We start from the raw sequence: 15437 nt of genomic DNA, 5'->3' as shown, positions 1-15437 counted from the left end.
CGAGAGATAACTATTTTTAAGTTTTACTTGAAAACTTGTTTCAAAATAGTCAAAAGTTGCTCATTTTGGGACACATCTTGTATTTAAATAAAAATTAGCTTATATTGGAAAAACGATCAAAGTAAACAGGAAATAAAGTGTCTTTATTAAAAATGTTGAATAAAAATAATATAGAGACCAAACGGAGGCTGAGAAGTGTATCTCCAGTGAAAACCATTACATTTTGTGTTGGAAATTAACAGACCCCCCCCCCCCCCCCCCCCCCCCAATAAAAACACACACAGCAAGAAATTATGTTTACTTCTTTGAAGACGTTAGCACATTTAATATCTTCTCATCTCACTGCCTGTGTCTCTGTCTATAACTCTGCTGTTTACAGTTAGAGAAGAACACAGCCTCTGTCTGCGTGGTGGACTTTCCTGTCCAGTAATCGTGCAGAGCAGCTGACTCTGTCTGCTCATAATGATGATGATGGTGATGATGATGGCGGTCAGGGCAGGGCTGAATTAGTTGTCTCGCTGCAAGATAAAGGGAATTTCCTGCCAGGGATTTCCAAATGTCAGCTGAGCAGCTCTGAACTCTGGCTGACAGCTGACTCAGATTGTTATGGGTTCTGGTGGTTTACAGGCACCAGTGGGTACATTTAAATGCCTCCATCACAAGTCCTTCTGATTATTTAATATCCATCCTTATTCTCCCAACTATGTTTATGATCTTTGTTCACATATAATTGTGAAGTTTAAGTGTGATATTTTAAAAGAATCCTTAATGCTCATTCACACATTCAGTTTTTTTATTGCACTTTTTTCTCCTTTTACCTAATATTCCTTCGATACCTTTAGCTTTTTTGCCATTGTAACTTCTATCTGAGAAAGAGCTCCCAAAACACCCAGTCTGTTAATCATCTGCTGAAGGCACATTATGTAAAGTGTACTAAGATTGTACTAAGGTGTGCAAAATTGCACTAGAGGTGTACTAAGTTGTACTAAGGTGCAGTAGAGGTCTACTAAGGTGTACTGAGGTTCAATAGAGGTGTACTAAGATGTACCGAGGTGTGCTAAGGTGCACTAGAGGTGCAGTAGAGGTGTACTTAGGTGCACTAGAGGTGTACTAAGATGTACTAGTCTTGATGCAAATTTATCACAATCTGAGGATAAAATTTTTTGTCTCTTACAAAGTGTTTCATGAGGAGTCCAAGCGGTGTGTTCTGTGGAAGGAAGTGGCTTCCTTTTGTGCTGACTTATAGTTTCTTTTTGCTTTTGTACATTGATCAAGTCGTTGAACAAAACATCAAATCCAAATGCCGTCGTCGTTGTCGTCTTCCTCCGCTTATCCGGCTCCGGGTCGCGGGGGCAGCATCCCAACTAGGGAGCCCCAGACCGTCCTCTCCCCAGCCTTCTCCACCAGCTCCTCCGGCAGGTCCCCAAGGCGTTCCCGGACCAGATTGGAGATGTAACCTCTCCAACGTGTCCTGGGTCGACCCGGGGGCCTCCTGCTGGCAGGTCATGCCCGAAACACCTCCCCGGGGAGGCGTCCAGGAGGCATCCTGACCAGTCCAAACCACCTCAATTGGCTCCTTTCGATCCGGAGGAGCAGCGGTTCTACTCCGAGTCCCTCCCGAATGTCCGAGCTCCTCACCCTATCTCTAAGGCTGAGCCCGGCCACCCTACGAAGGAAACTCATTTCGGCCGCTTGTATCCGCGATCTCGTTCTTTCTGTCATTACCCAAAGCTCATGACCATAGGTGAGGATTGGGACGTAGATCGACCGGTAAATCGAGAGCCTGGCTTTCTGGCTCAGCTCCCTCTTCACCACGACAGATCGGCTCAGCGTCCGCATCACTGCAGACGCTGAACCAATCCGCCTGTCGATCTCCCACTCCCTCCTACCCTCACTCGTGAACAAGACCCCGAGATACTTAAACTCCTCCACTTGAGGTAGGACCTCTCCCCCAACCCGGAGTTGGCAAGCCACCCTTTTCCGGTCGAGAACCATGGTCTCAGATTTGGAGGTGCTGATCCTCATCCCAGCCGCTTCCCACTCGGCCGCGAAATCCAAATGCATATGAGCAAAACAGAGAACGAATAAACCACACCTTTAAAAATATTACTGGAAAATCATATGGATCTCTTCTGTTTTGTTATAGATACACGTTAACTGAAATAAAAATACCATATGAATGTAAACGTTGGCGTTTTAAACAAGAACTCAAGATGAAACATAACTGGTGGAGGGAAATCATTCAGCTCTATTAGAAAGGTCAAAACCAAATAAGCTGCACCAAGACCAATCCCTTTATCTTAAACAAGTTAAACAGGACACACGTTTCTAACAACAATAAAGTATGTTCTAGTTTTTTTACATCCTGTTCATTACTAATGGCTATTTCAACCTCCTTCTCTATACTTTATAAAACTTCAGAATCCCTCTCCGAGCTGGAGTCCCTTAAAAACTGAAACATAATTTATTTTATAGGCATAACTTTTTAAAAGTAAAAAGACATGACAACTTTTTGAGCAGAACCTCATCTGTCTTTAGTCGTGACTGACTTTCGGATCTTAGCAGCTCCTCCCAGATCTGTAGAGTATCTGTTACCTGGACTGAGTCCATCGTTGCCTCAGCATAGATCACAGATAATACACTCCAGCTAGTCACACTGCTTTATTGTGTTAACATCCCAGGTGGACCATGGTTGGTGGTCTTTCACCTGAGGTAGAAAACAAATTAAACGTTCAAAATTAGATTTGAGTTGACAGGCAGACCTCAGCGTAGCTGTTCTGATCCCTCCTCTTGGACACTCACTCTAAATCAGGAAAGCTTTAGAATTCCAGTCCTGACAGAAGAGAATATGAAGAAGTTGAAATGATGTGCACAAAAAACAAATCAGCAGAAAATAAAAAATGGCTTCTTTTATAAATACTAATTAAAAAATACAAAAAGCTCATTAAAACGTCTGATATGAGAACTGGGCATTTATTAACAACAACTTGAGTATTTTGTCAATGGAAAACAGACTAATTTGTGTGATTTTATCATTAATTAGTATTCATTATTATTCAAAGCTTCATTTAGAAAGCAAAACGGCTCAGTTTGCAACAATTTTCTGTCTAATATGAATTTTTATTTTTGTTAAGTGTTTAGTACAAGTCATTATTTTCAGGGATAATTTGACATTAATTGCAGCATTTAAGTTTTTTTTTTTATCTTCACTAAAGTCTGATTTATCAGTAGTTGCAGCTCAGTTCTCTCATCTGTGCTTCTCTTCCAGTTTATTTGCTTTGCTTTCTAAAAAGCATAACAAGGTTTTGGAGCAAGCAACACAGTCTCTAAGAGGCAGACAGGCAGACAACACAGCCTTGCCTGACTATGTGAGTACCACACACACACACACACACACACACACACACACACACACACACACACACACACACACACACACACACACACACACACACACACACACACACACACACACACACACACAAAAACTTGCTCTCGATGTGCAATATGTTTATTGATAGCTGCCAAATGATGTCTACATGGAGAGGGAACAGGAATTTGACATGGGTATTTGTGAAACTTCAATTAGAGCAAGGTTAGATGCAGTTAAATTTCAGACAGTTAGTTCTTTTTTTAAGTAAATAAAAGCTTTAAAAATTATTTTCACTCGCAGCTTAATGAGAAAGCACCATTGTGTTATCAAATAGTTTGATCCTGCTTTTTTGTCGACTTAAAGCTGAACAATGTCTTGTGACATTTTACAGGAGAGGAAAAAATATTTTGTTTGATGTTTGAATATCATAAATATTAATGAGTAAGAATCCAAATTCCACCACCTCTCCTCCCACTAACTTGTGCTTCCTGAAACAGGAGCGTGAGAATTTTTTTTCCCAGAGATTGACTCACAAGACACTATTGCAGACACATTTGTGGAAATATCAAGCCCAGGCTCACTTTAAATCTCCTAACTTTCCTAGTTGTTCATTGATTTTTTTTCTTCTTTTTTGTTAGAGTTTGTGTTAGCTGGTTGTAAATATCAACATCAGGTAAATATAACATTTCTAGGGCTTCCTGGTGTCACGCCTGGAGGGAATTTAATATTTATTCCTAAATAAACTCATACAAAATGATGATGAAGGTCTTTTAAGATGGCTGTGATACTTTGGTCTTGGCTGCATTTGGACTAGCCGTTAGCTCATCAGTACTGCTGGACAAAAATGTAAAATCTCTGAAAAGATCATTTGGGATGCTACTTAAAAAGGACAAGATAGTAACTATTTTCCAAACTGTATCCTTCTGACTCGTCTTTTTTCATTTTAGGAAACATCTCATTTATGTTGTTTCCGACTTTCTCAAATGGCTAGTTTTATTAGTAAACAAGGGAAAATCAACACCACTGACCAGTTCCCCAAATACCTCTAGAACACATAAATGCATAGATGCATGCGGTTTTTCAGGTCACTCCGCTCATGAAGGACTCCAGCAGATGAGAACATTCTCTTGACCATAGACGGATATGATTGTATTTCCTGCCTTCAGGTTTTTCTGCCTCTTGTCTCATTGCATTTGCAAGGACCTATTTGTCTGTATTTGCTAGTGTGTTTGCTCAAAGCCTTTCTAAATGCCTTCAGGTGTTATGGAAACATGAGTGTATGTGAGTGCTCCTTCAACTGTGCAGTGAGCATCTGATGAGGCCCTCCTACAAACAGATATGTGCACAGACATAAACACACTGGCAGAAAACACAGAAATTCAATTAGTCAGTTTTGTTTTGATGCCTCGTCCCTTTAGGGCTGATTTTGATGCTCTGTTTTATTTACATGCATGCTTTACTGCACGCTGAAAATGGAGAAGAATATTTCTCCCAGTTATTGAGTTTTTCTCCAACCGAGATATCAGTTCAGCTGTCTCTTCCCACAGAAAAGGGACAACGTGAATCCATGTCAAGGAAGCAAGAAGTCAAAGTGCAGGGTCACACGTACAGTGACGCCTCATGCATTTGTCAGAGATTCAACGTGTTGCTCAAGGGCATGTGGCACATTTTCAGCATATTACACGGGAGTTTTGTAAGGGTTTTCTTTTCCTTGAAAAGTGTCTGACATCCAGTCTGGGTCACAGACGTTTGAGACGGAGCTGATCGAGTTTTCCGATACAGCTGTTATCCTTCAGCTTAGACTACACTAACCATACGTGGCATTGGTTCCCATGTCTACTATCCACATCCAGAGGCAAACTTTCAGCTTTATTGACATCTTTTGATGAAAAAGAACATGCTGTGTTGTTTGCCCTTAGAGCTTGTGCACACAACCTTACACGCACGCACATGTTGATATATAAATTGACTTTAATTATGTCTCACTTTTAGTATGTTTAACGACATGACGCTTTTAGCTCCCCTAAATCCCAAAATGCATCCATCTTGTTATAATAAATCCTGATGATTTGGACCAAAGCTTCTGATCTGTTTACTTATTTCAAACACTGTGATTCTGTTTGGATAAAATCTGTTACTATATCCATCTAGCTCGTAGAGCTAACACTCTAACCAGTATTTTGCCCAGTCCTGCATTGTTTTCACAACTAACACTCTGTGTTCAGGCTCTGTTGGTTACACACATGTAACGCTAGTGTTTAGGATGGGGAAGGTGCGCTAACCCAACTGCTGCCAGTGGATGGGATGTCTGGCAATTAGAATTAAGTTTGGCTACGGAGTCAAGCAAGTGTGAATAAAAAAAGGACTGAACACAAGAGTGTATGCTTTAAAGAGTGTATTAAAAATATTAAACATGAAAAATATATACACATCACAAAACCTAAATAAAAAAATATGGACAATGGAAAAAGTCATGTACTATATGCAAATAAATCTAAATGTCACTCAAATCCCTCCTTCCTTTAAGTCTCAGTCCACCATTCACGAATCAGTTCGGCATCACAGGGTGCATCTCCTTTAGAATCAGTTTAGATAAGTTCAGGTTCTCTTTGGGTGGCTCACCATCAAAGGGGGAATTGAGATGGATCCAACCAGAGGAAGGGACTCTGGGAAGATAACTCAGGAAGGAACCAGAAATAAAACTACAAAAAATAAAACTGACCTAAAGTTAGAACAGAGAAAGACAATTAGCATACACAATATTTACACGAATATATACAAAAGTGCAGCTTCAGTTTATCAATATGTAAACAGGTTCATTTAACCAGAATGACGTCATTTCTCATTATCTACATTTTTCTGATTATCAAATGTATGAATAAAGGACTTTTCAGTACACCACAAAGTTACTCAGCTGATTTTTATCATCAGAACGGGATTATATCAATTATCAAATTACGGTTTTAAACTTGGTCACCCAAAAACATCCCAACCCACTAATCAGCAGTCCGACTGAGGTGGTAAGTAGTGAGAAAAGAAAAAAAAAGTACTACCAAAGAGCAGGCACACAACAAAACACCTTTCAGGTTGAAAATGGCCGACTGAATCACACACACCTTATCTCAACAAGCAGTTGCATTCTTGGAACAATATTGGGATTACAGTCATGAGAGGATTCATCTCACTTAGCTCTAGGCTATTTGTTTCTGTCAAAAACAAAAATTCAGAACAATCAGGGGCCTGCACTGACAGCTGAAAGCAGGTTTAAAGTTTGACGGGACAACACTATCAGAGCAGCGTCTTGCCAATAAAAATCTGTTTTAATAGGAGCATTGATGCCAGAGATGCTCAGTCTCTTTGGCGCTGCATCCAAACCCTCACTCCCCTAACAGTCATGTGATGGTGACATCACACTACCCAACAGTCTAAATCACTTCTTTGGGCAGTTACACAAACAAGCAGACCAGTAAAAAAAGGCCACCTCTTCCTGGGTGAACAGGCCCTATGTCTAGTCCCAGCCGATGTAATGAGAACCTTCTCTAGGGTCAACCCACGAAAGGCACGAGACCAGACCATGTACCATGCTGAAGAGCTCAAAGATGTCCTACTGACATCCTAAACATCTCCCTGGTCTAAGTTGTTATTGTTCCCACACTCTTAAAACCACCACCATAATTCCCATCTCAAAAAGCTCCCTCCGTTCAGCTATAATGACCATCGGCCCCTAGCACTTAGTTCCACCAACATGAAATGTTTTGAGTAGCTGATCTTGCAGAACAATAAATCCACCCTCTACCCCACCCATGACCTGTTCCAGTCTGCATACAAGTCAAACAGGTCTATAGAAGACTGCATATCTGCTGCTATCCATCCAGCCCTCACACACCTGGACTCAGAGGACTCTTCTGTGCAAATGAAGTGCTTGGATTTTAGCTCAGCATTCAACAGTAAATCTCCAGCAGTTAGTGCAAAATCTCAACCAGTTGGGTCTCAGTACTTCTCTCTGCAAATGGGTGTAGGACTTTCTTACTCTGAGGCCACAAAACGTGCAAGTCAGCAATAACTCCTCCAAGAACTTGTGCTGAGAACCGGGGCTCTACAGGGATGTGTGCTCAGCACATTGCTTTTCTCCTTGCTGACCCATGACTGTGTGCCAACCTACTGCCCTGACCATATTATCAAGTCTGCTAATTATAGAATCGAACAGTTGTTGGTCTCCAAAAACGATGAGAAATGAATAATAAATTACCTGCACTTGTGTAGCACTTTTTTGAGTCAGATGACTCCAAAGCACTTTAGACTACAGTGACTCATTCACACACACACACACACACACACACACACACACACACACACACACACACAGAGAGAGAGAGAGAGATGGTGATGAGTTACACCATAGCCACAGCTGCTCTGTGGCACACTGACTGAAGCAAAGCTGCCATACACAAGTGCCACCGGTCCCTTTGATTACCACCAGCAGACAAGAAGGGGGAAGTGTCTTGCCCAAGGATACAACAGCACAATTCCCTGGAAGGGGCTGGGATCGATCTGGCAACCCTTAAATTTCTGGAAAACCCACTCTACCTCCTGAGCTACTGCTGCCCTGACAAAAATAACTACAGGAACGAGATGAACCACTAGCCCAGTGGTGTAAAGGTAGCAGTTTTTACCTGAACTTGGACAAGACATAAGAGCATATGATTGACTTCAGGAGAGGTCACTTATGGTACCCCCCACTGACTTATCGACAGAGCAGCTGTAAAGAGCGTAAGTAGCAACAAGTTCCTGGAGAAGTACGTCACATGGTTACATGCGTATCTAAGTCAAGCTAATACTTTAGAGTGAGAGCCTTTATCTTTGTTTACATGTCTGTTAGAAAACCGGATTATTGAAAGAAGTACACTCGACTTTGCAATGGTAGGTGTCAGATCTTTTCATGTAGGTAACCTTCTAGTTACCCAATAGCAATACACAAATGATAATGAAACACTGGCGGGACTGAAACTCACAGAGAAAAGCAGGATATGCACAATGGCTGAAGAAATGGATAACAAAAATGTTCCAGCACAGTACATTTGGTACATACTGTACTTTTTGATGGTGTTGCACTTCAGATTTACAGTCTTGTGGCAAATGTGTGTTATCAGAAGACTGTTTCTACAGCCTCGTCAGTTATGGAAGGGGAGGTGCTCAGGCTGGTCATAGCTCAGCTGAGCTGGGATGTCGTTTACTAGCATTTGTTAACATTTGTTTTTCAAACTGCACAGTCTGGGTACCTTAGCTCAAGAAGTAGTAGTACAGTTCGGTTTGACTTCAGTTGGACTAAGGTGTAAACATACAGTTTAAAATCTGACTTCAGTTGGACAAAGGCATTAATTTGGTTTTCTGACACTGCATGTAAACACGCTGACCGAGGACCTTTCCATGTCTGGTAAAGCCACATCATTGGCCGAGAAATCCCAAAATCCATCTTTGTAAACTGATGAGAGCACAATAAAAATATAATAATATAAATATAAGTAAAACATGAGATGGCTTGTTGTTTTTTCTTTAATTAGCGTTATTTGTAGTGAAATATTTCCTAACTGTGTATTCCTAATGGCCACATGCACTGGTTAAGGTTTAACTAATGTGACATCTGACGGAAGCCCTGCTGTCTCATTATTGCAGACTCCTTTCTTCCCTCCGTCCCTGGCTCTTCTCATCTGCTGGTAGCGGTTGTGGTGGAGTAATTGAAAACAGCCTGTTCTGGCCTTGTTCACAGAGCCCCACCTTAACTTGAGAGGTGTGGAAGTTTAGGGAACCATGGAGAGAGATAAAAAGGGTCAAAATGTGAAGAGAAAAGAACAATTGAAACAGAAGAAGCTGGCAGGAGGGGAGGAGAGGAAAGCATCGGGGGAGGGTTTGGGGTGGGTGTAAATGTGTTTTTGAGGCAGGCATCTGGAAACAATGTAATTTGGCCAAGCCAGGCTCTGTGGAGAGAACTAATGTTTGTTTAATGTGGGCTTGTCCTGGACATGTAATTGCTCTCTTTATGAGAGAGAGACTGAGAGGAGGATATGAAAAAACATGGTCAAATTCTCTAAGCTGCGGGTTAAAGCTAATGGTCTCCTCGTCTGATTTCTGCCCATTTGCTTGATGTCTGTCTCTTCGTCTCTTTCTCTCACTTATAAACACTCTTAACACACACACACGTCCCCGAGCGTGCTTTTGCTGCTGTTACTGGTTAATGCCCATACCTACAAGCAAGCACTTAAAGATGTATCTGCTGTGTTGGTATGCATTGTGTTTCAGTGTTTAGACTCCCAGCTAGTCATAATGGTTAAGTTACTTCTCTGCCTTTTCGTCTGTTTACTGTTGCGCATTTCTGGGAAGAGACTACAAGCACACAGACACAAACACACACTGCCTGGAGCATACTGGACCACCCTGCCTGTGTGTTTACATGTCCTGGTTGAGTCACAATCTGTGATCTCGTTTTAATAGCAAGAGTTGACGCATGTGTCAGCTTTGTAGCACCACTCCACTTGTTTAAAGGGGACAAGCGGAGCCAGAGGACATATCAACAGATAATAAAAATAATGCCTTTTGTTTATTGTCAGAGCTTTTAAGAATTTGATTCTTTTTCTACAAAGTTTCCGAAATCCACAGTCATTCATTAAGGTTACAATACCCTAGAAATTACTGGAAAGAGTTTGAAATCTGTCCGATTCAGACATTAGTGAGCAGTTTCTGTTTCTCAGGGAGAATTCATGTTATGTTGTAAGTAGTTTGTGGCATCTGGCATCAAGGCGTTTGTAGTTCCCACAGCCTGAAGTGTGTTTACATTGTCTGTTGACTCAGACACAGTTTTACCGGTAAATGTTATTAATTTCTACAGTAACCATAATTTTTAGTCGCTAACAAAATTATATGTTTTGGACTGTATTGTCTTTCCTTTCCATCTTGCTGGGATTGTACCAAAGTCTTCAATGTGTTTTAAATACCGACGACCCATTTGCAGTAAAGTAAGAACTAATGCCTGGTGTTCGTCAGCGTTACCATTGCAACGACTAACATTGAAATTGGAGCATAGTATTGAACAGTTTATCAGGTGTTTAATTAGGGATGTCCCAATACAACATTTTCCCTTCCGATGCGATACCGATATTGCAGCCTTCAGTATTGACCGATACCGATTGTAAGCACCATTTAAGGTTTAAATGTATTTAACTGTTTATCTAATGGTAGTTACATTTGTTTATGTGTCTACATAATGACTATTTAGTATTCATAAATATTCTTGGTTATTGCAACGAGAAACTGATACATTTACAACGTGTGAGCAATAGAGGACGCAGTTCATGTTTTTACCTGAAGAAGTCTGTCTCTTTTTGTGTTGTTTAAAATAAAGATGGATGGCGGAGCCACACGGTCGTTTTACCGTGTGTGGCGACATCTAATGTTGTCCAACGCATAAAACAGCTGTGTCTTTCATTCTTTCTAGAAGAGGTTAAAGGGACTTTTCGGACTTTTGAATTTTTATGTTCGCGATTACCCCCTCAGGCCAAAAGCGTAACGGCAGCTTCAATAGTAGGCTCGTGCACGAGGCGCGCATGCTGTACGTGCACACTCCTTAACGAAAATAACAGCTGAGACAGTCCTGTGTGTGTGTGTGGCCCAGAGGACAGAAGAACACAGCAAATTAATAAAAATAATGTGCCTCTGTCTCTGCAGCTGCACTTTCTCGTTGGCCGTCCGAATGTGCAGTGTGTGTGTGTGTGTGTGTGTGTGGGTGGGTGTTGGTGTGTGGGTGGCCCAGAGGACAGGAGAACACGCAACTAATTAATTAAATAATTTGGTTCTGTACCTTTCTCTTCAGCACAGCCGACAAAGGTTTATGATGGGTCAGTCCTCCTGCATGCTCAGATCGTTCCCTGCCCTTGCTTGAAAAATTGTTCCAAAATTAAAGTTGAACCCACATCTTTTTTATCTGTGAATTCAATGCCTTTCGGCGAGTCTCAAATAAAAATTTGGGCATCTTATTACTGTAAAAAAAATAAACCATTAATGTAAAAAAAAGAAACTCCAAATAAACTATGTTCACACCCGGGATCGAACCCAGGTCTACTGCATGAGTCAGACATCTTACTAGGTGAGCTACACGCCAGTAACTTTCAATGTATCTGTAACATTTATGTCCTTGATGATAGCTGAAACAACATCAATCCAAAAATGGTTCTGAGCGAAAATGGCTATTTTGTTGCTTATTTGCAGGAAATATCTAGAAGAAAGTTCTACAGAAAGTAGCTAAGGGTCCTCAGAAATGTAGCTAGGTTTGTCACTAGGCGTTAGGAACAGCAACAAAGTCGCTGAGTTGGCACTGCCTCTCTCTCTCTGCTGCTAAAGCTACTGATAGTAAATGCTACGGGCTATCCCTGAGCTTGAACGCGCATGAAGCAGCATGCTCGACCCGAGCATCTCTCTTTTTCAATGATTTTACATAAAAACAGGCAATCACAGTAAAAATGCCAGGGCTCATTCTACAGGACCAGGGCATTGCAGGAGAATGTATGTAGAAGAATTTTTTTTATTTCTATACATGTTTTGACTGTCAAACTTCCTTGTAGTCCCTTTAAAGCTTGAGAACTACAGGAACCAGCATAAACAAAGATTAACCTCTACAACGATATCAATCCGATACGATATCAGCACAAGTCATACATACTTTTACCTATATCGTAGTGTGGAATGTATGAAAGGCTTGATCAAGTGATATTACTCAATCAGAGAACAAGAGCCAATAAAAGTAGGTATGAAAAAATTACAATTTTTTTAACCATTGGTTACAAAAATGTGAAAATGAACAGACTGCTAATATCGGAGGTTTTTGATGGAGTCCGACAGAGGTGTGGACTAGAGTCACATGACTTATTATTTTAATGACTTCTGACTTGACTTAAGAACATCTATAAAGACTTACGACTTGAATCTGACTTGAACATCAATGACTTGCATCTGCTGACGTGATGATGACTTGAGCATATTTGATATTTTAGCACAAAAGTGGCACGACATGAGCAAAAATCATAAATCATTCTTCGTTCTGGGTTTGATTCACTGCTAAATGCAGCAGCACTTTGTTTGTAATCAGGTTCAGTTGCACTTCCTGCTTGTTGGAGCAAATAAATGAAGCTTTAAGAAGCTTTATTTCTGTAATTTATTTATTATCATTGTCATTAAATTGAAGTTAGACAGATGACTTGATTATGACTTGAAAATTCAAAGTTAAGAACTTGGACTTGACTAGGACTTCCAGATCATTGACTTTGGAGTCAACTTGGACTTGGTTGTCTTTGACTTGGACTTGACTCGCGACTTGACTGGAAAGACTTGTGACTTGCAAAGCAGTGACGTGGTCACAACTCTGGAGTCCAATAGCATCCGATACAGTGTTTTGGGGCCACTATCGAATTACTTTCAATATCGATATCAGAACAGGACATCCCTATGTTTAACCAATTTCTGGTGTTTTTGCCTGTTCCCACAACCTACCAGTTTCCTCTCTGTAAACTTTATGTAGCATTCCTTTAAAATGTCTGTTATTGTCGAAGCTTCTTTCTCAGCCTTTGAAATAGTACAACTCTGACTTTCTTTTATGTGCATTCATCTACTTTCAACAAGCCAACTCTGGTCACACATGATGTGCTAGGACAGAAATCTGTATCCCCTTTCATTTGTTGTTTATCTGACATGTGAAAGTTTTATCATCCTGTCACATTGTGGTTGATATTTGGACGTAAAGCCTCTCCTGCCACCGGCGTAATGATCCCACGGACGTTATCATTTTTGTCATTTGAAGCTGACTCTATCCCAATTATAAGCATCCAAGAGTTGAGGTTAAGAATGGAAGCATTTCAAAGTGCACTTTGTACAAAAATTTGATTTTAGTCAGTCTTGTATCAGATAGAGGGGCAGATCAACTTAGATTTGGCTGACTTTACTAGTGCAAAATTATTTTTCTACCAAAAAATGTTTCCAATAAACCAAAAGACCTAATTAGTCAATTATACTTTTCAAACAAAGACTATGTTGGTTTAGAAATATAACAAGATGGGCATCAACCTCAAATAAACATAAAAAACAGACCATCTTACTGTATTATTACTGTTATTAAATAATAATTTATTGCTTTAATTGTCTGGCAAACTCCTCACTTGAATCACCTTGTGGTATGCTGGAGCTACCACCAGGTACAAGAAGAGGCTTCTATTGGACACAGGAAAAGGGGTCCTTGTGGGGAAAAAAAAGGTTGGGAACCACTGTTATAGGCCTTGTAATGGACTGTTTGGCCATTTTAGCACTGAAACATTCTAAAAGAAATCCATTTTTACATGAGTGACTAAAACTAGACTGAATTATGATTAGACTTCTACACAAACAAAGATTTGTAACATACGAGATTGCAGTACATCTTCATTCATCTTACAGTTTGAAAACCAAGTTTTTATTATTTGTTTAGAATTTAGCTTGGGCTGTTTAAAGCTACCTATCTGTCAACCGGCAGGGCCTTCGCTGATGCTGGCAGTTTACACGTGCATGCATAAACAACATCACGTGTCATGGAAATAAATAAGTATCGGTACTGAAGTAGTGTGTTTTGTGTACACAACTATTTATTCTTCCATGCGCTGCAGGAAAAGTGACTATGTAAGTTTAGGGAAATAATATTTTAAACAATTAAACATCTTTTCTTTTATGTGAGATGGTTAGAAAAGCCACTGGACAAAAGGTGTTCATAATCTAAACAGACCAAGAATGTGAACATAAACAACCTATGAAATGCCTCATCAACTTGGATGTCAGCATCAACAAAGGAAAGCCTCATCTGCTTATCTTTTTGCATCCTAAGTTAGTTAGAAAATGTAGATTTTTGTCGGAACAACTTGGGCAAGAAGGGGAAATGCATGCATGCTTTCTTTCAAATAGTTGTTGTGATTTTTGCCCTTGTGTTTCTTTTATTTAGTGTTTTTGTTTCTGGAGTTTAAATGAGGAAGAGATGGATCAAACAAGAGCGTAGACTTGTCAAACTTAAAATTATTAGCTTTAGTGACAATATATGTATTCATGTTTATTGAGGTATTGTATCAGAAATATACTAAAATGTTGAAAATACTCATGAAAACATAACAATCTACCACTCTTTTTCATGGATGTCTTTATATGTATGAAAAGCCTTTCTAAAATCTACTCGGGCTATCTGCATCTATTTTTGTGCAGTAGAATGTCATCCATGCGACTCCATTGCTCTGTCTGGTGCTCTAAGGATTTTCTGCTTCCAAATGATAATTAGAGCAGCCCTGCTGTGTCCTGATCTTTTAGGATGGAGGCAAGGCAAACAGAGCGCTGATCTTTTCTGATCAATTAGCACTGCTCACCTTTTCATTAGCGTGCTGCTGCAGCTGTTGGCATCATCTTTTTGTCTTTATTGCAAATATAATCATCAACATTACAGCTGTTTTTTCCCCGTTTCCCTCCCACGGTCCTTGCTTTCCATCAAGCCTCCCGCTAGTTATTGTACTCATAAAAACTGATAATAAGGTGTCTCCTTGCAAATATGCTCAACCTTCCCACCACAGACACTGACTCAGAGCTGCTCTTAAATGGATCCTAGACCTGGAGTGGGAGGCAGCGCTCATGATGCTGTGGTTTCAGAGGCCAGACGTTGTATTTTGGCTCATTCTGCGAGTCTGAGCGACAAAGGGGTGATTTGTGTGCCATGTGTGAGACTATGGGGTAATGAGAGACTGACCTGGGCACAACGCTCTGTAAAATGGTGTGATTATGACACAGTCGTGTTGCCATAAAGCACGTCAGACAATGACCCATTTAACAAACTTTCAAAAGACGGGGCTTGGCCAGTTTGAGCCTTTCTCTCTGTCCATGTGGCAAGTTTTCTGTTTTTGTTGCTTCTTGGGCGACTTCTTCTATTCATTCAAACCTAATTAAATTACATCATATTTAGTAAAAGAATAAAAATACCTTTCAATGTTTTTAGTTATTTTTTCACAATTGTTTATAT

At 40.3% G+C, this 15437-nt stretch overlaps 1 protein-coding gene across 1 annotated transcript in view; it reads left to right on the top strand.

The window, feature by feature from the left end:
* dym (dymeclin) overlaps nt 1-15437 on the top strand; it is a 69881-nt gene that overhangs the window by 29465 nt on the left and 24979 nt on the right. Inside the window, exon 14 of the mRNA XM_015942872.3 lies at nt 3269-3368. Coding sequence (XP_015798358.3) covers nt 3269-3368 — 100 coding nt within the window. The remainder of the gene's footprint in view (nt 1-3268; nt 3369-15437) is intronic.

This window comes from Nothobranchius furzeri, chromosome 6, assembly GCF_043380555.1.
Source record: "Nothobranchius furzeri strain GRZ-AD chromosome 6, NfurGRZ-RIMD1, whole genome shotgun sequence".
Lineage (NCBI taxonomy): Eukaryota > Metazoa > Chordata > Actinopteri > Cyprinodontiformes > Nothobranchiidae > Nothobranchius > Nothobranchius furzeri.
The sequence above is the reverse complement of the archived record's forward strand: the minus strand, read 5'-3'. Positions and strand labels throughout refer to the sequence as shown.